Source organism: Carassius carassius, chromosome 11 (assembly GCF_963082965.1).
Source record: "Carassius carassius chromosome 11, fCarCar2.1, whole genome shotgun sequence".
In the NCBI taxonomy this organism is placed as follows: domain Eukaryota; kingdom Metazoa; phylum Chordata; class Actinopteri; order Cypriniformes; family Cyprinidae; genus Carassius; species Carassius carassius.
Window position 1 is genome coordinate 24861841 of NC_081765.1, and position 25493 is coordinate 24887333.

General features: G+C 38.3%; 1 protein-coding gene across 1 annotated transcript in view; it reads left to right on the forward strand.

Moving 5' to 3' along the window:
* Positions 1-25493, forward strand: part of LOC132153280 (low-density lipoprotein receptor-related protein 1B-like) — a 228918-nt gene that overhangs the window by 104348 nt on the left and 99077 nt on the right. Inside the window, exons 18-24 of the mRNA XM_059562662.1 lie at positions 5140-5256; positions 8754-8834; positions 9929-10099; positions 18729-18908; positions 20964-21164; positions 23775-24020; positions 25288-25485. Coding sequence (XP_059418645.1) covers positions 5140-5256; positions 8754-8834; positions 9929-10099; positions 18729-18908; positions 20964-21164; positions 23775-24020; positions 25288-25485 — 1194 coding nt within the window. The remainder of the gene's footprint in view (positions 1-5139; positions 5257-8753; positions 8835-9928; positions 10100-18728; positions 18909-20963; positions 21165-23774; positions 24021-25287; positions 25486-25493) is intronic.

Below are 25493 nucleotides of genomic sequence, written 5' to 3' on the forward strand. Positions count from 1 at the left end.
TGACCAGTGAATAGAACCTGAAGAGCAGAAAACTTACCTCTTATTTTTGTTTGTGGCTGTGTGTGTTTTGTGTGGGTTTGATATGATGGGTGGTTATACTTTAGTCAGGGTAGACAGCATTTATTTGTATTTTTTTTTTGTGGATGAAAATGAAAATGTGAGCAAGTCTTTACAGTGACACACTATATATAAAAACCCATAACTCACAGTCAACTCACAACTGTTTTATTTTTTTATGTATCTTGATTCTGTTAGGGATTCTGTTAGCGAATTACTAATCAGCCGCACCTGTCACCAGCTCATCAACACTAGCTCAAATACCCAGTCACTGCAGTTGCACTTTGTCTGGTCTTGAGTTCACTATGATACTCCTTACCTGACTCACTCACCTGGACTCAAACCGGTCATCTGTTTGTCTTCGTCAAAGTCATCATGCGTCAGATCAGAGAAAGACACAGAAGGACCAGTCATTACGTGAGCTATATCCCTTCAGTTTTCGGAACTCTGTGCTGATTTACCTGTTTGCTCTGAATCTCTCCCCTAAGAACCTCTGCTTAATAAAGAACCGCATTTATCCATATATCTTCGTTTGGTTTCGTTATGTAAGGAATAATTGCTTTTGATCCATAAAAACTACTGCCGAAGATGTTAGAGACATTATTTTTATTTGAAACTATAACATGGAGTGTAAGTCTGTGGGAAACACTGAGCACACCTAGTTTCCTAACTTATCATCAAGTGTTAGGCATTGTATTAGGTTATTACATGCGTAGTTTTTGTTCCAATAATTAAAACCCTAGTTTTTTTTTTCAGAATTTACAAGTAGGAAATTACTAGACATCCTGTATGTATGTATATATATATATATATATATATATATATATATATATATATATATATATATATATCAGCATAACAGTGAAAGCTGACACCATGTTTCCTGATGATATCTCCCAAAGGTAACATGTAAAGTGTGAAATGCAACAGTCCTAGTACTGAGCCTTGTGGCACTCCATACTGTACTTGTGAATGATATGATAACTTGTAATTTTCTGCTACAAATTGATGACAGTCAGATAAGTATGATTTAAAGCATGGCAATGCAATTCCATTAATGCCGAACATTTTTTGTAGTCTACTCAAAAGAATGTTGTGGCCAATAGTGTCAAATGCAGCACTAAAATCCAGTATCACTACTAGAGAAATACAACCACGATTGAATAAGAGCAGGTCATTTGTAACTGATGAGAGTGGACTCTGTACTTTGATATGGTCTAAATCCTGAATGGAAATCCCCAAATACACTATTTCTCTTTAAAAGGAACATAGGTGAGATAATTCTGCCTTTCAAAAGTATTTTTGACAGAAGACTGAGTTCTGTCAGGACCACTATCATCAAAGATGGCTGACAATTAGCATACAATTTGAATTTGGATATGGTTCTGGTCTGGGCAAAAAATCCCTGCTAGGCTGCATGGATAAGAGCAGGGACAGCTGCGATAACCACCCAGTGTAAACAGAACAGAACCAACATTAGTGTATTGCAGATATCATTAAAGTTAAATAATTTAATGTACACATTTAGAATTAGTCTGATTCAAATGAGAATCAGAAGGCTGAATCTTGACTGACAGAGGAGGAGTCGGGGATGAAGGAGGGTTATTAGCTATTAAACAAATCAAAAACTGCAGATAAACTGAGGGTTGTTATACAGTATATGAATGCTTATATAGTTGTCATATTCCTATAGTAGATGGGGATCAGCTGAGAATCAGCTGATGCTTGCTTGACTAATGTGACCTGCTACTTACTAACGATAATAGATCATGGAAGTAAAGAAGTTAATAAAATCATTACCACTGTGCTGTTGGGAAAGTTCTGTGTCTGTTGATGCTTTATTTTTCATTTAGGCACTGTATTGAATAAATATCTGGGGCTGTGTTTGTTTTCTTCTAAGAGAATCAAAAAGTAAGCAGATCTAGCAGCTTTTAGAGATTTTCTATAAGTAGAATTACTTTCCTGCCATGCAATAATAAATACCTCTAGTTTTGTTTTCTTCCAGCTACGCTCCATTTTCTGGGCTGCTTTCTGTGCAAGTGTGCTTGTTATACCATGGTGTCTGACTGTTTTCCTTAATCATCTTTAAGCGTTAAGGACAAACCGTATCTAAAGTCCTAGAAAAGATAGAGTCAATAGTTTCTGTTACACCATCAGGTTTTTCTGAGCTATTGGATATGCTGAGATATGAGCCTCTGGACTTTGCAGGCTTCGTGTGGCCATCATCCAAGGTGATGAACTCACCCATGAAGTCCTACTGCACTCTTCCATTGCAGCCTCTTTCGAGCCGAGGAGGAAAGTGCCGCAAGCTTTTGATGTGGATCTGTCAGGGTCAGGTGAAGAGCTAGCGCAGGCTCAGTGCCCATGCTCCCCTCACCCCCTGCAGGTTCCCTTCCAGTATGCTTCATGACCGCTGATCTCCATCCCTCCCCCGATGTTCAAGATGTGGTGTCCTTCGCCTTTATAGAGGGTGCTGAGGATGATGCCATTTTGGTGGCAGCAGCTGCAAAGGATGAGTGGTTCAACAGCCCACTGGATTATACTGTGCCCCACTACAGTGACATGGGGGACCTCCATCATAGTAGAGTTCCTACATGTCCTGTTCAAGGCAGTTGATGAGCTTGGTTTAGAGTGGGCACCTCCTGCCAAACCAGCCAGAAGCCATCTGGACGAATGGTACCTCCAGTCGGACAACAGCCGAAAGAACAACTAGCAAATGCCCAGTCTCATTTTCTCCAAAGTGTACAACGAAATATCAAAGTCATGTAACGTGGTTCTTACTAGTCAAGTGCACAATCCAGGATCCTCCCTCCTGTCCGAGTGAGGTATGTTATACTCCACTGGATCTGTCCCTCAGTGAGACGAAAGTGACAGATGGAGCGATCGGCCTCAGCATGGGAAATCAGCTGTGGATGAAGCATTGTAAGGTCTCGAAGAAGAGCCAGAGGCCCCACCCTGACAGAGACAGCAGGCTAGCACTGGAAACAAAGCTGTGTTCCTGATGCAGTCCCTCAGAGGAGGAAAGCTGCACCTAGCACCAAAGACGAGCCATTGAAGGAGTCAGCTCACTCCGCTATGTGTATTTAACATGCCTCCCTGCCTGTTGTGGGCAGCAAGAACAATTTTCATTTTTGTGTTTTGACTGTTCCACTATCCAATGCAATAAAGTAAAAAAAAAAAATTAAAAAAAATACAAAACTCACCTCAATATCAGAGCAGTTTTTTCTCCTCTTACTCCCCTCACCCCCATCACTCACTGTCTTGCTCATGTGGCATTAAACTCCCCGTTCACCCCAACAGTGAGTTAACCCTCACAGTGTGCAGTCTGCCTCGAATACTGTCACAATACACAAAACTTTGGTAGGCATTGCCAGAGGTATCAGAGTGGGTTATAAAATCAATAAAGAATGCTACACACTTCAGTTCTTTCTCAGACTCCCCCATTTCAATGGTGTGTTGATGTACACTGTACAGAAGCAGAATGCCTCAGTTATAAGTGAGGAAATCACAAAATGTGCTGTAGAGACAGTGCCCCTTGCAGATTGTGAGAGCTGCTTTTTTCTGGCACAAGAGTCATCATTTTCTGGTACCAAAGAAAGATGGTGGGCTCTGACCAATCTTTTTATCTGAGACCAATGAATCGTGTGCTATTGAAGCACTCATTCAAAATCATCATGCTGACTGCTTCAGCTCTGGATGAAAACTCACATGCCACAGAGCGTGTGGCGCATATACGTTGCGCGTTAGAATGACGCGTGACTGCTTGAATGTGCTGACCCCTTGGCACAATATGACTGTATCGCCGGATGCGTGAATTATACTTACTATCGAGGGGTGGGGTGATCCATGAAGAGTGGAGATCAATATGATTTGGAGTGTATTTGGCAGGATGTAGGTGAATCTCTCCTGACACAATCTCCTCTGGGGATGGATGCACTAGCTCACTGCTGGCCAAAAGCACACAAGTATGCCTTTCCCCCAGTGAAACTTCTGCCTTTGTGTGCTTTGCAAAATCTGAGAGTTAAAATAATCCATTCTGTTAGTGGCACCAAAATTGCCCAACAAGCCATGGTTCCCAGAAATTGTGGAAGTGCTGGCAGCCCCTCCGTGGATTATCACGCTGAAGAGAGACCTCCTCTCTCAAGCAAAGGGAATGATATGGCAGCCCAACCTAGAGAAATGGAATCTTCATGTCAGGCTGCTCGATGGAGCTCGCCAGTAAGAGACGTGCTTTTTCAGTGCATGTTGAACACTATCACAAGGTTGTCTTTTCGTTAAACATTGAGAAAGTTGGGAAAGTGCTTACTACTCTGTTTAAAGCACAGGTCATAACACTATCTGCTTTTCATCCTGAAACACTGGCTGGGACAGAGATGCTTAATACACGCTTGCTGTGACCTATACTTGCGTTTATATTTGGCACTCTAGACAGTTTCCGCTTCTCAGAGTAGCTATTTGTATGCTTTGGAGAGCAACAGGCCTGCCCGTGTCCAAGTAAAGACTGTCGCACTGGTTTGTCTATGCAATTGCTTTTCTACAGGGCAAACATGCTACTGCGAAAAACTTAAAAGTATAGTGCACAACTCAAGGGGGTTAGATCTTTTGTTGTTGTTATCTTGTTAATTATTCTGTTAATTGTTTTGTTTTGTTTTGTTTTTTGAAACAGCACAAGAACACTGGGTAAGAAGGGAAGCCCTTCTGTCCTTTTGTAATCAGTTCTTATGAAAGTATACTTTAAATAATACATTTAACAACCTAAATTAAAGTAATGCATTAATTTGATTTAAGAAACTACTCAGTTTGTTTTAATTATATAACTAAACATGTTTTAATTGGTTCTGTTCTGTAAATGTTTGTTTTTTTTATTATTTTTGTTTTATTTCTCCAAGAATAGTATGAATTTTATTTCCAAATGAATAAATAAATAAAGTGTTATGCAGAATCAGACAAAAAAATTATATTAAATATTATTTTTATTATTTACTTATTTTTAGCTATTCATATCTCAGGTGGCTACTGCTAAATACTCTAAAAGTCATGAATAATCAAATTAACTTGTTCCCTTTATCATTTTGTCTATAGCCCAGCCATGTCAGGCTGGTCAGTTCACCTGTGGTAACGGTCGCTGTGTACCAGAAGTGTGGCGCTGTGATCAAGATGATGACTGTGGAGATATGTCAGACGAGTCCACTTCCTGTGGTGAGTCACTGTCCTACTAGATTACTGGCTTGTCAAATTTGACTGTGGTTAAACTGGTGAATCTGTCAGCACTGTCATCATGAAATTGCTTTTTTTCACATGGCTATTCAGAGCAGCACATGAATGCTGGGAATGCTGGGTAAGACAGGTGGCCCTTTGAAGAGGCTCAGCAATCTCAGTCCAAAAAAAAAATCCTTTGTCATCAGTTCTTATGAAAGGAGGGAAAGAGTCTTTCCCCTTTATTCTTGGAAAAAACTTACTACTTAATTTTAATTTATTTTACCCTTAAAAGGAGTTTTTTCCTTCTATTTTTCAAATGTATTCTCAGCCAGAAACAAAATAAACACACTAAATTCATGTTTTTATCTTTATTATGATAATGGGCTAATCTGGCTACCATTTATATATAAAGTTGTCTAGCATATCATCTCTAGATCTGTGTCTTGAAAATTGGTGCTCGTCCTGTTTTTTGTTGACTATGCACAAAAATCACCATTTCGAGTATGTGGTTCTTTGTTTCCCTGGGGCCTCTGTACATTGATATGTACATTAAAAGTTCTGTGTAAATGCATCTTTTCATGGTGTGTGTGTGTGTGTGTCTGTATGTATATATAATACTTCTCTTTCATGTCATTTTAACTCCCTCAAGCACTAAATTAAAATTCTGCCATTTCTCTATTATGCTATGTGCTAACAATGTAACTATCTGGGGTTCTGTCACCAAATGCTGCAAATTGCTTAAAGGGCCATTGTATCTTAGGCTGACGCAGTACACTCTTGCACACAATCCCAGTGTAAGCAGTAATTAGAGGGCACGCCTGACTTCACTTAATTGTAATCAAGCTGGGCTGAAAGATGCCTCCTGCAACTGCACTGCACACAACACACCTGGAACGTGGTGACGCTCAGCTTGATGTATGCTAATTACCAATTCCGAAGTTTTCTCAGCTTTCAAAAATATTTTGCTTATTTATAAAATTAGTTCAGCAGTATAGCTGTGGCAGTTGTGGTATTAACTATCACTGCCATAAAAAAAAAATAATAATAATTAATAATAAAAAACACCTTAAATAGTTCATTGAAAATTAATTAAAATAAAATTGCTATTTTCCAAGCTTTGAAAGTGGATAAAACTCTTAATCCTACCTCATACCAAAACTTAACAACTGCCTTACTAACTATTAATCAGCAGCAATATTGAATAATAATGAACTATTATTATATTGTATTATTGATGTATTGTTTATGTTATAAACGTATATAATAGTATTTATATGTGTAGAATTTTCAAATATTAAATTTGGTAACATTTCAAATATTGCATACATTTTAATATTAAAAATATATATATATTTTTAAAACACTTTGTCTCAGAGTTGTTGTAGTGTCTTTACATTTTTCTTTGCAGGACAGAGTAGTAATAATAACTATTGATGGATGAATAGAATCATGGATGTGATCATGTCTGAACTTAAACTGTCTACTCCACAGATTCGTATAAGTGATTTTTTTTTCTCTTCAAATCGAATTTCAGTGTGTAGAGTTATTACCCCTGCAGCCTCACTGCTTGTTGTTGAACCTGATGTTTTGTGAAAACTGGACGTTGAAAGTAGTAATTTCCAAAGTCAGGGGACTGGAACACTCTGTTGTGAAATTTAGAACTAGGATTTACTCCTGTCAACAATAACAGAAACATATTATGAGAATACATTTTCAAACACATCTTTTATTTGTTGACTCGCCTATAATCTTGACTTGTAACAGTCTTCTCCTAGATTAGCAACTCTCTGAATGATGGGCTTTCCCCTGACACCTAATGGTTCTTATTTGTGCCGGCAAAGGTTTTATTTGTGAGGGAGAAAGTACAATTCCCTAAAAGTAATTTGGAATCTGTTATTTCTGAAATCTCACAAGCTCAGTTTACAGTTGTTGGTGTTTTGGAGATGTCACCCAGTGGAGCAAAATTACTTTTAAGAAAAAGCAAATGCTGCCTACGCTCATGTTCAAGCAATTGTTACTTCATTTAGCATTAATTTTCACAGGTTTCAACCCAATTATCATAAATATGGCCACCTTTTGGCGACTCTATTATTGCTCTGTAATGAAGGAACATAGATTTGCTTAATTTCAAAGTGTCAGAAGCACACGTTTTCATGCATTTTGTTCTTGACTCTTCACTCAAAAATAAATAAAGAGAAAGAGAGAGAGACCTTGATTAAAACGCATTCTTAGCATTTATATGTAAATGTATGAACTGTGATCTATTCTATAATAAAAAGCTTGTTCATTCAATCCTTTCAAGCCATGAGTCATGAGTTATTAACCTTGTGCCCATTTAAACAGCACTTAAGACTAAAATGCTCCAAGGGAAATATCCATGTTCATGGTGATGTTGTGAGGGATTATTATTATTTTTATTTTTTTTTTAGTTTGGACTTATAAGAAATTAGTTTCATGCCAGAGCATTGTCCACAATTAAATACAACTAGAAGACCTGAAAATATTTAACATATGACTTGTTACCAAACAGAGGCATCAAAAAAACGTTCACTAAAATCAAATGCATCATCACACACTCATAATCACCTTTGATAATTTGAAAATGGTTTCATCCGTGGATATACCTGGTAGACTGTGTGGAGGTTTCATGACTGAGCTGAGAGACACTTTAAAGAGAAACAGATGTTCTTCCTCCACTGTGTGTCATGTCACATTTCCTGTACACAAATGAGCGCTGATGTATTCACGAAAAGGTTAAATTCAGTACAAGATTAGATACTTATGAGTTTGTGTGGATTGCATTCTTCAAAATACTTGTAAATGTTCCATTTTCTTTTTTCTTTTCATAAACTATTCTATCCTAAAAAAAAAAAGGTCAGCTTTTTACTGAAGGCATTGTGATCCATAGGTTAATAGCAAAAGCTGCAGTAATTCATAATGTTGAAACAATAACCTTTTGATATCTTTAAATCAACTCTGTAGTAAAGCGCACCAACCGTGCTATCGCCGGTGTGTTATTGCTTCCTGGCAAGCTCTTATTGCCTCTGACTGTTTTCCACTGCATCTGTGAGGTCTCGTTTTCCATTGTTTGTAATTTCTTTTCATTACCCTTAGCAAGAAAATAGCAATAATTCACGGTGACATTTCACATGACCTTCAGGGTGTTTCTTTTTCGGCAATACTGGCACTAAACCCCCCATGGCATGACTTGTGTTAAAAAAAATGCAGTGCACTGCAACAGAATAGTTACCAATTCAAACTTGCAATAAACTGTGAAATTTCCTGAGGACAAAAGAGCCTCCAAATTTAATCTATTTGCATGACAGGGCAATTTGAGCCAGGACAAACTTCTTTTGCAATTTTTCAAAGCTAAAAGCTAAATGAAAAAATGGGTTCTCTTCTCCAGTGCATCAAAGAGACAGTGATGTATTGGATTGGGTTCAAACATCAGCGTTTTTGTGGCAAACGTTTCTCACGGACTTTCTTTCTGCTCACAGCATTCCCTACCTGTGAAGCTCTCAGCCAGTTCAGCTGCGCTAATGGGAGGTGCATTAGCATGAAGTGGCATTGTGACTCAGGTGAGTGTGTCTAGAAGTAAGAATATACTTGATCTTCCATATGGCATAATGATGTACTAGCCTATTTTCTCGGGAGCTGATAAAAGAAAGTCCGGCACTTTAATTCAATTAAGTCCATTGATCCCACTGTCCAGTCTTTTTTGTTGTGCAAGAAATTCATCACATTAATAACCATTAAATATTCAGAGATTATTTTATTTGAAATATCTCCATTTCAGATCAAGGAGGGTGTAAAATAACGACCTCTATAATTTATTTCCAGCCCTCAAGGTGTTCAATATGTTATTGCCTACATGCAATACTCAATAATCAACAACAGTAAAACTTGATCTTATTATTATAATTTTTTTTTTCTTATTTCTTTCTCGCTCTCTTTTTTTCTCAAATGATAGCATTCAGATAAGGTCAGCTTATGGAGATGGTTTTTCTTATCCAGGGTCAGGGCCTTCAGATTCCTTACTGATTTTTCAGCATAAAATGAGGCTTGGCGTAATTTGATGCCCTGAAGACTCTTATTTGAAAAACTCCTGTAGTGCTGTCCACTGTTTTATCACTTCAGTTCCTATCATTGTGCAACAAAGCATGAAGCACAACAGGGTTAAAGACCCCCTTAAGGAAAATGTGCCATTTTCTTGTATCAAAGTGTTTTTTTACAATCATAAAATCTTTATATATATATATATATATATATATATATATATATATATATATATATATATATATATATTGATGGAGCAAAACGATTTGTGTGACAATGCATGATGAAAAGACACAAAGAAAAACACACAAAAAAACTAATTTACACTGATGTTCAAAAGTTACAGTAATTTTTTAAGAAATTAATACTTTTATTCCGCAAGGATGCATTAAATTGATCAAAAGTGACACACATTTAAAATGCTAAAAACACACATGCTAAAGTTCACATTCTAGTAAAGATATTGGAATTGAAATATATTGAAATTGATTTTTTTTATTATTATTATTATAAATAAATCCTACTGACTGCAGCATATGGTAAAAATTCGATATTGTAATGAATGAAGTTATTCTGATACTAATTCTGCATGGATATAATGTGTTTGTGATTATAGATGATGACTGTGGAGACAACAGTGATGAGGCGGGCTGTGTCCACTCCTGTGCTAATGGCCAGTATAAATGCACCAGCGGCAGGTGTATCCCAGACCACTGGGCCTGTGATGGGGACAATGACTGCGGGGACTTCAGTGATGAAAATGTGACTTGTGCTGGTGTTGCCCCTGGTAGGACATCACATTTCTCTCTTTTGCCCATCTTATGTTTTTTTTTTCTTTTTTCTTTTTTCTTTTCTTTTTTGGTATATACTTTTAGGGCATTTTGACTGAGGTGGACGATTCTTATCAAATCGAGATCTGTCTGTGCTATTACTTTTGGTTGGTATGTACAGTATGTGTCAGTTGAATATATTTTGTCATTGTGCCTTCTGTGAGCAGTGTCTTTAAATTCATAAAATGATCCATTTTGAAAAACTTAAATGAAGGCCTCTGTGTTCTGTTCCATTTGATCATCTGTGTGCAGTCATTTGGTTGTTAGATTCTATTTTAGTGCCATTGTGCCAAATGCGGGGCCAGTAAAATGTATCTAGAATCTAACCAGAAGTGCAAGTAGTAATATAACATTTAAATAAAAAAATGGTAAAATGCAAATAAGCCGTAAACGGTATTATAATATATAGCAAATCATCGGAGCAATATTACCACCACAGACTGAAAATCAGCTTGTACAGCATCTGTAGTCGTTACTGTTACTTCAGAGTACTTGGGTGCTTGTCCTTAGTTACAGTGTATGGCCAATAAAAGCGTCAGAATAATCAACTAGCTTGTGGAGATGTCAAATTACCCTGTTACATTAATTAAAAACACATTTGTGTTCGTTTCTGTACACAAACAATTTAACCAATTTACCAAGTGGTTTCCAGAGAATCTGTTTAACACAACTAATTAGCAGACTAACAAACATCCAAACAATAGCGATCAAGTCAGTGTTGCTCTTAATTGCCTTGGTGCAATGTCCCAAATTTGAAGAACACAGGTTTAAAACTGTCTCTCTTTTTCTTCACTTGACAGATCTCATCTCATCTAAACTCACTAGGGAACCACCTTACAGATTTAAATCTTTTAATCTGCTGTAATTACCTCTGAAAGATGAGACAGAGTCCTCCCATGATTTTAGCTCACCAGCTTGTCACAGAGCCATTCATCAAATGGGCTCCTGACGGAGGTCCTCAGTTCCTGTCTGTCTCTGAGGGTTTGTCCTGCTTATATCCTCCCAGGGCATTGTATAACACATGCTCTGTGTGTGTAAAGTAAAGGAGACACTTCTAACTCTCAACATTAGCCTTAAGCAAAGAAGGAGGCCCTTTAGTCTTTAAGGGTTTGTAATGTTACCAGCTGTCTTTTTCAGGAGGCCATTTTTTGTTTGATGGCAGGCAGGGGATTAAGGTGGGTTTGGTGTATGTTACACATTTCTGAAGTCGATTAACGCGTATACGCGTTATGAGTCATTTTCTCCTGATAACCCCGAAAAGAACTTAAATTACACTTTCAGTTTTAATCGTACAGATAAGAGCAATACATCAATCGAATCTGTAAAGGGTCTACTTTTTTTTTTGGATACAGATATAATAACAACAAAACTTTGTGCACTCATAAAATAAAGATAACAAACAAGGTGTCTGCAGCCTTTGTCTGCGCTGATCCTCATTTACAAACATGTCATTAAAATGAACTGTAACTCCGTGAATACTCAACGAAGAGACATGAGAGAGATATCTATAGAAAGCTTGACATGTCTACTTTTAAACTAAACTAGTTCCGCCGAAAACAGATATTCTGTGATAAAGTAATCCATATGAAAACAATGCGATGTCCGTTTTTCAGGTCTCCCTTCATTATACTATCTAATGTGACCACGCCCCGCGCTGAACGCGCTATTCAGATTCAAACTGAAGCACGCGGCTTGAATACGCCCACACAGAAGAAAATGCAGCGAGACTGTTCTTCAAGTTCTTTTATTTTACTGTTTGCTTCGCGATGAGAGGAATAAGACATAATTCACCCCAAAAAGATGCGATGTGGTTGAGGATTTGAGAAATGGATTTCCTCAGGAAAAAAAGAATTAAGCACTTTATTCAGCAGAGATCATAAACATGAGTAAGTCTCTTTTTATTGATTTATATACTTGTACTAGTTTTCACATAACGTGTAAACATTTTATTAGTTAGACTTTTTCCAAACTATAATTCCTGACTAAATGTATAATCAAGTGAAACATTATGAAGTTTCAATAACAATATACAATACTATACCATTCAAAAGCTTGATGTAAATAATATAAATGTAACAAATAAATGTAACTGTAACAAATGTAACAAAAAATTGTGTTCTTTTAATTTATCCCCCCTAAAAAACCTGAAAAATATTCACAGCTCTTTTCAACATTAATAATAATAATAATAATAATAATGGTAATAATAATAATAATAATAACAATAAAAAAATTGTTTTTTTTTTTTTTTGTAGAAAATAAGATTGTTAAAAGGATTTCTGAAGGATTGTGTGACTTGAGTAATGGTGCAAAAAATTAGTTTGAAAGTCAGCTTTGATTGTTCCTAATAAACTGTTTAACTGCTCCCCCAAGTGGATATTCAATTTTGTTGTGGGATAATTAAATATATTCTAAATAAACTACAAACATAAAAGTATATACATTTATTTTGTTCTCACATTCTTTCTTTTAACACCTCCCTCACAGTGGCACAGCTGACTGAGAGGCTCATTATGCAGCTCATTATGCAGGCCTTTGTCTTCTCATGTTGTAAATCACAATGATTTTCATGATAGTTGACGCCTACTCGCATATGACTTTTACCAACAAAAAGTGTCTTAGAAAATTTAAATCAATATATTGTTCTCTGTAAGTGAGTAAACAAGATGATTTTCACATAATTTAGAAAGAAAAATTCTAGGCTACAAGCTCCAGTTCTCAAAAATCCCAGGAACTATTGTTCTTTATGTGTGTTTTTTTTGCCTTAATCAAGTGTTTTAAAATTGTTTTGTTTTTCACTAACCACGCATAACATTTTTTTTTATCAAAAACAAAATAATGTACATACACGCTGCTCACATATTATTATAGCCCAATTTGTGCTGATTACAGTGAGATTAGACTTTAACCATTTAGATATTTATAAGAAACTGAAAAAAAAACACAAATGTCAGGGCATGACAAAACTTCTCCAGGCCCCAAAAATACCCTTAGACTCCAGAGGGTTAACTCCTGTCACTTGTCATGGTTAATAATGAATCAGAAACATGAGGCAGGCTACAGTAAAGAAAAAAAAGGCTTTTTTTCTTTTGTACTCGTCTTACTCTTGAAGAAAGTCTCACCCCTGTCCTTTGAGATGAAATCGCAAATTTAAAGTCTTTGCCAGTGTCGGAGAGAATATTTAAATATGTATTAACTTACATTTATTCATTTAGCTGACGCTTTTATCCAAAGCGACTTACAATTGCTATATATGTCAGAGGTCACACGCCTCTGGAGCAACTAGGGGTTAAGTGTCTTGCTCAGGGACACACTGGCGGTTCACAGTGGATTCGAACCCGGGTCTCCCACACAACAGGCATGCGTCTTATCCACTGCGCTAACACCACCCCCTAACTTGACAAGAGGAAATCTTAAAGTATACTTAATAAAGATCTACCAGTTTAACATTAAGGCTAGCTGTAGCCTTAGTAGTTTGAAGTGAGAGCATCTGTGAGCTTTAAAAAACTTTTCTATTTACCTTGCTATTTTTAATCCTTAGCTGTGCCATTATTCATTCTTTTAGTACTTTTAAGTTATGAATTTTGTTAGAAAAGTGTTCTTCCTTTGGCAATTGATGAGATAATTTCAATATTTTTCTTTTTTAGAAGTGCCATAAATTCAGTTAATTTACACTCTCTAACAGTTGTATGTTTAAATCACCTAAAAGGACTGACTTATCAGAGTAATTTGTTCAGGAATAGGGCTACGCTGGTCGGCTGCATGCGTTTGATCACTAAAAAGAACTGACTCAGTAGAGTTGATTGTTTGGGAACTGGAGTACACTGGCCGTGCTGAATGTTATTTCCACATACTATAAGGAACTGAGTCACTGGAGTCATTCATTTCAGAATCAGACTACACTGGTCGGGTGTATGTGTTTGATCCACTTAAAATATCACCCATTGGACTAATTTGTTCAGGAATCAAACTACACTGGTCATGTTGTATGTGCTTTATTCATTAAAAAGAACAAACTCTTTAGGATCATTTATTATGGAATTGGACTACACCGGTCACACTTTTTTTTTTCACTCACAACTAAGAATTGGATTATGCTGGTCACATTGCTGTAATGACTGGGACACAGGAGACGAGAGATCCAAGAGCAGTGTGAGTTTAATGGGTAATCCAATATCAGAATCAAACAAGCAGGGGGTCAAAACCAAAAATCAGTCCAAAACACAAACAAACAAACAGGAACAGGACTTAAAATACTAGGAACACGAGGAAACCAGGTGACGGAAAGTAAGGACTCCATAAAACAGACCGGTATAAATAGACAGAATAATGACTATGAAAGTGAAGACACCTGAGTGCAATTAACAGATGTGCAATTACTGTGATGAAGGGACAAGGATTTGTGGGAATTGTAGTGCCTGCGATGAGGTGCCTATGGGGAAGTGAGACCACTAGTGGACACCCAGGGAAACACAGACCAGACACCGTGACATTACCCCCCTCCCCTATGGAGCAGCTACCAGATGCTCCACCCGAACACAAGCAAGCAAACCAAGGAACACAGAGACCAGGAGGGAGGTGGACCGGCGGAGGACCAGGGGGAGGGAAGGAGAGCCAGGCAACAGAGGAAAACAGAGACAGGAAGTGCAATCAACAAAAACAAGGAGGTGGACCGGCGGAGGACCAGGGGGAGGGATGGAGGGCCAGGTAATAGAGGGAAACAGAGACAGGAAGTGCAAAAAAACAAAAACAAGGAGACCAGGAGGGAGGTGGACTGGCGGGGGACCAGGGGGAGGGACGGAGGGCCAGGAAATAGAGGGTAACAGAGACAGGAAGTGCCTAAAAACAAAAACAAAACAACAACAAAACACAAGGCCAGGAGAGAACAGAAAGTTCAGGGGCCCAGGGCAGAGCAGACAGGGCAGGAAATTCAGGGTGGAGCAAGGTGGAACTGGAGCCATGCGGTCGAGAGATAAACCCACCAGGGCGGCGCAGAAGACCACCACATCCGTGTGGTCGAGACAGAAGCCCACCAGGGCGGCGCAGAAGACCACCACAGCCATGCGGTCGGGACAAGAGCCCACCAGGACTGCGCCGAAGACTACCACAGTGGGATCGATGACACAGGAGAGCAAGTCTGGTTAGGCAAGTCTGAAACAGAGAACATGAACAGGTTAAGGATGGCCTCCGTGGCCACAACAGGATAAGTCGAGCGTTTTAGAGAGTTCGGCTGAGACGTGACGAGGCTCTGGAAGTTCCGCAGAGATGAGGAGAGGCTCTAGTAGTTCAGCAGAGACGTGGAGAGGCTCTGGTAGTTCAGCAGAGACGTGGAGAGGCTCTGGTAGTTCAGCAGAGACGTGGAGAGGCTCTGGTAGTTCAGCAGAGACGTGGAGAGGGTCTGGTAGTTCAGCAGAGACGTGGAGAGACTCTGGTAGTTCAGCAGAGACGTGGAGAGACTCTGGTAGATCCGTGGTGTTTTGACTGGATTCAGGAAGATCAATGGTGACTTGACTCTGCTCATGAAGATCATTGGTGACCTGACTTTGCTCATGAAGATCAATGGTGACTTGCATTTGCTCATGAAGATCAATGGTGACTTGCCTTTGCCCATGAAGATAGTCGGTGAATTGACTTTGCCCATGAAGATAGTCGGTGACTTGACTTTGCCCATGAAGAACACTGGTGACTTGACTTTGCCCATGAAGAACACTGGTGACTTGACTTTGCCCATGAAGAACACTGGTCACTTGACTTTGCCCATAAAGATCATTGGTGACTTGCTTTGCCCATGAAGATCAATGGTGACTTGCCTTTGCTCATGAAGATAGTCGGTGACTTGACTTTGCCCATGAAGAACACTGGTGACTTTGCCCAAGAAGAACACTGGTAACTTGACTTTGCCCATGAAGAACACTGGTGACTTGACTTTGCCCATGAAGAACACTGATGACTTGACTTTGCCCATGAAGAACACTGGTGACTTGACTTTGCCCATGAAGAACACTGGTGACTTGACTTTGCCCATGAAGATCATTGGTGACTTGACCTTGCCCATGAAGATCACCGGTGACTTGACTCTGGAGTGTAAACGGTGACTTGACCTGTCTCTGGAGTGTAAACGGTGACTTGACCCGACTCTGGAGTGTAAACGGTGACCTGACCAGACTCTGGAGTGTAAACGGTGACCTGACCCGACTCTGGAGTGTAAACGGTGACCTGACCCGACTCTGGAGGGTCAACGGGAACCTGACCCGACTCTGGAGGGTCAACGGGAACCTGACTAGACTCTGGAGGGTTACCTGTGGCTGTCATCTTGTGCAGAGGCACTGGACCATCTTTTGCCATGGCTCAGGGCCGGCGGCCATCTTGTGCAGTAGCACTGGGCTGGCGGCCACCTTGTGCTGTGGTACTGGGCTTGCGGACATCTTGTGCAGTGGCGCTGGGCTGGTGGCCACCTTGTGCTGTGGCGCTGGGCTGGCGGCCATATTGTGCAGTGGTGCTGGGCTGGCGGTCCTCCTGTCTGTAGACCCGGTCTAGAGTCGGCCATTTCACCGGGAGAGACAGGTGTGGCTGGGGTATCCCACTGAGACCGATGTTGTAGGTACAGAATGAACCCCCCAAAAATCAAAGGCTTCCATCTTATCCAGACTGGATAACGCCTACATTAGTTTCTTTTGCTCAGTGCTCACTCAGACAAAAACAATACGTCTCACTCACTGTTGCTCATTGTCTTACAGCTATGTTTACATGCAACCAAATAATCTGTTTGTAATCGGATTGACGGCTAAATTGGACTGAAAAGCCTTCCCGTAAACACCTTAATCAATTGGATTGTGCTTGATCGGAATGAAATTTCGATCGGATTGAAGGGGGTGGTTTATTACTCTTTTAATATGAATGAGAGTGCATGTAAACACTCAATTGGATTGAACCCTGAAACTGAATGGACTGTGCATGTGCAATGATGCAGAAATAGCGTAATGACTCATGATGCACGGAACGAACGGCTCTTCCTTTTGAATAAAGTGTTGTATAAATGCATGTCCTGTCCTTATCTGTCATTATAAATCTCTACTTTCACTCGGCAACTGTGAAGTAGAGAGCAAGATAACTTCCCACCAGTCGGATTCATATCCACAGGCAAACCGTTTTGGGTGCAGGGATGGGCATTTTTACTGTGTCTAAAATATGAGCAGCACAAATGGATAAATATTAATTCCGCTGTTAAAAACAAATAGAGAAATAGTTTATTATGTTCAAACAGTATGAAACTCTATATTTGTGCAGTGTAAGAAAATAAAAAAAAGAAAAAGACAAATCTAATTAGAAGATTGTGACATATTAACGCACATACATGTATCAACCCGATCACTTTATTTAGTGTTCATGTAAACACTAAATTCAGATTCATCAATTGGAATTAATGAATGATTCACTCTTTGCAGTCTTTAGTAATGGAACTGAATACACCAGAGTCTCCATTTACACTAAGTGCAAATAGCCCGCTTTGTTGGCTGAAGCTATTTACTCTAACTCTGCCCACCAACCAGTTGTGCAGATGGTAAAAAGTGTGATGTATTAATTTTGACGTGATCGACCTGGGTTAGAATCTGCCTTTTGGCAAACTTTTTTCTCCCTTTTCAAATTTCAGATCACATCAGAAAAGCATTTATTTTCAATGAAAATGAAGAATATAATCAAAAAGTTGAATCTAAAGTATCAGGTAGGGTTAGGATAGGTGTTTAGAAGGGCTTTATTGTACCAATAAGGGGGCATTCATTTAATAATCTTAATTAACCACATCAACTCTGGGGACCCACCGGTGGGTCCAATATTGCATATGCCTAATTCTCAAAAAATCAAAATAACAGCTTAAGTGGTTAAAATTATAATTCACACTCAATAAGTTAATATTGTATACTGTTTTACAATGTACTACAATACTGAGGAGCAGATAATTGCCTTTATTTGCAATAAGTAGTAAAATTTTTAAATAGTGTAAATAGAATCTATAGCTGTTTTCACAGTGTAAATAGCATCAAATTGCTATTTACACTTAGTTTAAATAGCATCTGCTTGCTATTAGCACTTAGTGTAAATAGCCTCTACTGCCTAGAATACACTGGCTGTGTTATATGTGTTTGATTCACTAAAATGGAGCTGACTCATTGACTGAGTCATTTGTGTTTGAATTGGACTACACTGGTTGCCCACTAAAACAAAAACACACTCTTTAGAACCATTTGTTCGGGATTTGAACTACAGTAGTCACTCTGAACGTGTTTTATTTTGTTCCTATGGCTCAGTGGTGGAGCATTGCGTTAGCGGCACAACTGGTTTTGGGTTCAATTCCCAGGGAACACACATACTGGTAAAAAAATATATATAATAATAATAATAATTTATAGCCTAAATGCAATGTAAGTCGGTTTTAAGTATCTGCCAAATGCATACATGTAAATGTTAATAAATGTAAATGCACTGTATGTGTTTTATTCACTAAAAACAACTGACTCATTAAAATCATTTGTGTGGGAATCAGTATAAACCGGAATCAATCTCAGTTTTTATGTGTGTTATGTCCAGCTTTGCCTCCTGTGGAATGCAGTGGAGAGGAGTTTCACTGCCGTGCTGATGGGACTTGCATCCCTGAGCGTTGGCGCTGTGATGGGGATAAAGACTGTGAAGATGGCAGTGATGAAACAAACTGCAAAGGCGTCAAGAGAATGTGTGATCCCCAGGCAAAGTTTACCTGCAAAAGCTCAGGTAAGCCTACCAGGTGTTCCTAAAAAAAAAAAACCTTTGTCAAAGTTTCTCTGCACTGACCTTACATTTTTTTCATGCATTGACCTACAGCTATTATTTTCTCTTTGTGTTCTATATAACATACATATATAAAAACTTTAAATTCTGTGAAGCAGTGGGTGATATTTTATACCTCAATGCCATACTTGAGCTTTCAGTTATAGTTGCCTCTCTCAAATTGAGTCAGGTGATAAATCCAGGATGTTTTTCGTTACATGGTGCAATCCTTTGCAATTTTTCTGTACTGTATATTAGGATTTGTTTTTATCCAGAATGGCTGAGATGAATGATGTGAGCTGGAATGATTTGTACTTCACAGTGAGGTATATTTTGGTAACAGTGTCATTCTTCCATATTCAGAGTTAGCTATGACATTAAACTATAAAGGTGAGGTACGTTATTTCTGTGCCAATAGCATTTACAAAGAATATTAAGACATCTATAGGTTTCTCAAAGACACGGTCTGCTTTTAGTTGGTCAAACTGCCAGTGCAGCCCCTAATTTGCAGCTTTGCTTGAGCCAATGTTGCAGTGTTAGAATGGATGCTGGAACAAACAGAGTAAAGCTATCCTAATGCCACAGAGAATCAATGTTTACACAAATAAAGCTACAAATACTGTATCTTTCTTGCATTTTTTCCTGCATATTAAGCAGCAGTAGAAGAACGTATTGAATGTACTGGAAAAAATTACACATCTTACCTCTGCACAAAAAGGATTAGAATTCTACTTTCTGTTTCTTTTGATCATATTTTGCTGCCATTTGTACCTATAACTAGTTTTTGCTCCACTCAGACCATAGTGGAATCAATCAACATGGGGCTTTTTGATATAGCAGTCACCCTAATTGTAAATGATTTTCTTGAAAAGACATTTACTGAACAGTCAAGCCATAAAAGAGCTCAAGAATTATTTATTGTTTTGTTCCTCTTCCCTTTGATGTCCAAAATTTGTTAAAAAGCAGCAACATACACTTTCAAGACCACTGCACCTCACACCGAATGCAAAATCCCACATCATTTTGACAGACTCAGAAACAGACTAAAGTGTGTTCACCTGTTTATCTGATCATGGAGGTAGACTGAACACAAGGAAAGCCAACTGATTTTAAATCCAGCGTTTTCAATGTTGCAAAGTGTATAAGAACAGTATTCAAATGTTTGAGGTCAGTAAGATTATTATTATTATTATATATATATATATATATATATATATATATATATATATATATATTTTTTTTTTTTTTTTTTTTTTTAATTAATTCTTTTATTTAGCAAGGTTGCATTAAATTGATCAGAAGTGACAGTAAAGAGATTCATAATGTGGCACACACACAAAAAAATCTATTTAAAAAAAATGCTGTTCTTTCTATTCATCAAGGAATCATGGATACAAATTTATTGTTTTCCATAATACATATTTACTGTCTTTTTGATCAAATAATTGTAGTATTTGGCATAAGGGACAAACAAATCTTAAAAACCTTTGAAGGAAGCCTTAACAGGAAGCTTGGAGCTAGAAATTCAGATGTGCTCATCTCAGAGCAGCCCTCTGACTCCCTCTAAACCTTCATGATCCTGGGGTATTCAGATTGTGTGCTGATCCCCTGTAAATTTATAGGACTCTACTGCAGTTGCTTTGACCTTTATAAAAGTCTTCCCAGTGAGCTGAAAGGCTGAAACTTCACTATGTTCATCTCAGCAGCTCTGATACTCTATGAAATGTTATTTGGCTAAATTGAAAGTAATTTGGAATAGTACCTATAAATTGCTGAATGAGCTCCACTGTGTGAAAATTGCATGTTTAATAATAAAAACAAATTTTGCAGTTTTGCTAAAGTTGTTCTCTGAGGGTTAAATAAGCTGAAGCTTCTGTGTGTATCTGACATCATGCCAGTTTGACGTTCTGCTAACTTTAAAAAATTTACCCCGATTTATCTTCATGCTCACCTCCAAACAACAAATTAAGCCTGACAGCTTGATTTATATAGCACCCTGACTGAATGTTGTGTCCCAAGGGAAGTGTATCAGCAAGAGCTGGGTGTGTGACGGCGACAACGACTGTGAAGACCACTCAGATGAAGAATCGTGTGAGTCCTCCATCTGTAAGCCTCCCACTCAGCCCTGTGCTAATGACTCTAGAACCTGCCTGCCCCCCAACAAGATCTGCGATGGGAGAAACGACTGTGCTGACCATTCAGATGAGGGTCTTTTCTGTGGTGAGTGTCTTTGATTAGAGGCTCATCTGCTGTGTTACTTCAAGATGTGATAAAAATGAATCATTTCAACTAAAAATTTTGATTGGATGAGGCCTGTCTGAAGCCACGCTGAATAAATTTACACCTGTGACTGCTAATTCTACATTAATCTTCCTGTGTTGCTTGGCAACTGTAAACAGAGTTTTTCAGAAATTATTCTGTTTGCACCATGATCTTTATTTCCTGTCTTTAACCGCACAGCTGCCCTGTGAATCTGTGCTGCATAATGCTATATAAATAAAGGCGACTTGACTTGATTGGTTAAAGCACAGTATGTTGCAGCAACAAGCATGTTGCCAATGACATCAGATTATAACGCACATTGCCAATATGATCGATCACATAAGCCTAGCACAAGCATTTCACTGAAAATGACTAAAAAAGCCTAAACAACATTGATAGCCTTAGCAACAAGCATGTTGCTAGTAACCTGATATCATTAAAAAGGAACTTAGCTTAGCTTTGTGAAGACATTCAGAGACGAATGGAGTGTAAAGCATAGCCAGCTGTGACGTGGATGCTTGATCTCTTGATATCCTTCTTAATGCATGGAGTGCAGATCCCATCTGAACTTTTTCTCGAGTCAGTCACATTAGTATAAGTAATGGAGTCTATGTCAGTAATGAAGTGATGCGAGAAGCAATGCTAACTCAATCACTTCCCAATCAGGCAGCTTATGATCAATGCAACAAATTCACACATTCAAGTTCACAAACTTGAATGAATCTGAGGTGAAGTCCATGAGGGGAACCAATTCCTTTTGCTAAATTCCTGATTGCACAGTTCCTGGTGAGATGATGGGATTTTGCCTGCTGAATTCACCATTTAATTAGCTATTGAGCAATGTGAAAGCTGCTGATTATACCGAAGGACCTTATATGTGGATGCTGTGATATGGGCAGTGTTGGGAAGGTTACTTTGAAATTGTATTAGTTTACAGATTACAAGTTATCCTGTTTAAAATGTAATAGTAGTGTAACTTTTTCAGTTACTTTATTACTTTTTATTACTTTTTGGTTACCTTTCTAAATTTCTAATGAATGTTTATTCGCAACTGTTTATCATTTTCAAACATGTGCACCACACAGGGTTAGCCTTACAGTAGTGCTCAACGCTGTCAGACTTTCAAAATCCTTCATCACTTGAATTATGATGATCAAATTAGAACACATCTCCCTCAAAATCAGACTTTAGTAATGCCTTTTACTTTGAGATTGATCTAAAGTTCAATCCAGATTTAAAATCATAAGAAATTGTGTACTGATACTGTTTTTGAAACCAAATATTTGCATAACTACAGGAAACACTGCATCTAGCAATAAAAAAAAGTAACTGTAATTTAATTTGACTGATGTGATCTCCAAGAACTAACACAACACTTGATTTTACAAATTAATTTGTTCTTTTATTAATGCAATACAGGGTCACGGTGCATATTTAACACTGGGTTCATAATGCTTGCATTAACAGCCTTATTCACTGTACACCTTGTGTTTAATGCTAACTGAAAACTGCTGTGATGTTACGTGAAATCTGGTTAATTTTACAATAAATGTTAGATGGGTTGAATAAGAAATAGTCATGTGGAGTAGTTCTATCAATACATAGAAAGCCAGATCATTAAAAAAAAGGTAACTAACCAATGAGAATAGACTACCTGAGGTGTAAAGATTCAGATTCATACACTTGTGCAAATCAATATGTATTGTGGTTACCTCTTCATGGGTGAAAAGATTTTGATGATATTGTGTTTATGCCCACACTGCATGTCCCTCAGGGCTACTTAAATCTCTTTGAGTTGCATCCTTGAGTGAGTGTAATGGAAAGCGAGCACATGCTCTGTAAGCTACTAGCACACAGAAAAAATGAAGCCCGTCTGAAAGAGAGCTAAACATGAGGATCTGTTCAGTTCTCTCTTGCAACAGCAGAGGGGATCATCATAATCAGTAGAGGCAAAAAGACCTTGGAAGCTGTGAGTTCCCTCCCCTTTGTCTTTCTCCCGTCAAAAGGACTAGGTGTTTCAATGAAAGGAAAAAGCTTATCCATTAGAGTTAAGAGACTAAGAGTACCCGAGTTTGTCTGAACCATTCTTAGAATTTGTGTTGTATCGGAGACCTAGTTTTCATTTCTTTTAAACTTAAGAAAAAGCAATTTTCCAACCTGAATGAGTTTGTTTGGTCTGTGCAGTGGCTGAAGTCTGTCATAATTCAGACCTGTGATTTCTCATTGAATCTGCCTCATGAATAAAGTAATTATTTACGCTTTTTTAAATTATTATTATTATTATTATTATTATTATCATTGTGACACCTGGCTGGTGATGTTGATTAGGTCAGAGTAATGGCATAATGGTCTAGTCAAGTAAGACACCACAACTTTTGAGGCAAAGAGCAAAAAGCTTGTAGCCTTGTGCAAATGTTCAATCCATACAAGCTGTCTTTGTTCATCTGTGGCTTTTCTGTTTCAGTTCGCACCTTGAATCTCATATGCCAGCAAACATGGCTTCATATCACCAGCCTTTTATATTGATTCTGTTTTTGTCCTCACTCATGCAGTTCTTGTCTTTTCCAGAGAAATGTTTGCAAGGTAATGGGGGCTGCAGTCACCAGTGTTCAGTGATCCCCAGCAAAGGGGTGGTGTGTTCATGTCCCACCGGACTCCATCTTGGCTCTGACAACCGGACATGTGAGACAGTGGACTACTGCTCTGCTCACCTTAAATGTAGTCAGATATGCGAACAGCATAAGACCACTGTCAAGTGCTCCTGTTATCCTGGCTGGAGACTTGATCCAGATGGAGAGAATTGCCACAGCACAGGTATTTAAATTCTTCAAACGTATATTTGATATACTGTGTGTGTGTGTGTGTGTGTGTGTGTGTGTGTGTGTGTGTGTGTGTGTGTGTGTGTGTGCGTGTGTTTGTGTGTTTGTGTGTTTGTGTGTGTGTGTGCGTGCAACAAAAATAATATAAAAAATAATTTAATGATCTAGTGGTCAAAAAGAAGTTGGTATTTAATTGTAATATTAGTTCCAAATGTGTGTTTTTTGACACATAAAGTATGCATTGTTGTTGTTGTATGTATTGTTGACACAAACATAGAACATTTTAAAGAATCAGTATGCAGATCTTCCCATGCAACAACAGTTCATACATTATGTGACCTAGAATGACAAAAAGCACTATAAAATATCATAAGCAATGTGTTGTTTTAAGAACAGACAGAAAGAACAGATTTGACTTACTAATACAAGCATTTTTCTAGACTCGTTTATGATTCTCAGGGAAATAACTACACTGTGCGCCGCTGTTTGTCCACAGTGGATCTGTCCACGGTACACAACAAAAAGAGCAACAGTTATACAATGACAGTGGGATATGTAGACAGGAGCTTCCCATTGAGAAGCTAATGTCTTTACAGCAGCATGCCTGCCAAAAGCTTTTAAATTGTCTCAGGGAATCTGAATTTGGGTCATTAGTCAGAATATGACAACAAGCATCTGTGTGGTATATCATGGATTTAGTGACGTATATTGCTCTTGAGAGTTTAAGTTATTGTTATATCAGACAGCCACATTTATACTTTAGCTCTCAGCAGGGTTTATCCAATATATATATATATTTTTCTTTTTTTCTGGGATTGTTGCCTAGTAGATATAGAGCTGGACTGCCAAATTAATTATATTAAGAATATAGATTATTCTTAATTATATAATACATTTTTTTAATACTTTATATACTGTATACCAGGGTGACTTTGTTCTAGAATCTAGATGGAACCTGCATTTTGATCTAATTAATGTGGGTTGATTTGTGTGTGTGTGTGTGTGTGTGTGTCTGCGTGCGTGCGTGTGTGCGTGCGTGCATGTTAAAAGGATGACTCAAGTGTCTTTCACCATTATCCTTGGGTTTCTATAAGATAAGTGACCCTGTAAATCTTTCTGATAAAAACATCAGATGAAAGACTAATTAGTGGTTGTGCAGAGAAAAATGTGCATGACTGGCGCCTCAACACAAAGCGCAATGCTCTTGTAAACTCTAATGCACAGGTGTGAGGTGCTAATAATCAATTTGTTTCTTCTCCTAGATCCCTTTGAGGCTTTTGTTATCTTCTCTATCCGACATGAGATCAGACGAATCGACCTTCATAAACGTGACTACAGCCTACTCGTGCCCGGCCTACGGAACACCATCGCTCTCGACTTCCACTTCAACCGCAGTTTGCTTTACTGGACCGACGTGGTGGAGGATAAGATCTATCGAGGAAAGCTCTCTGAGAACGGAGGTAATGAA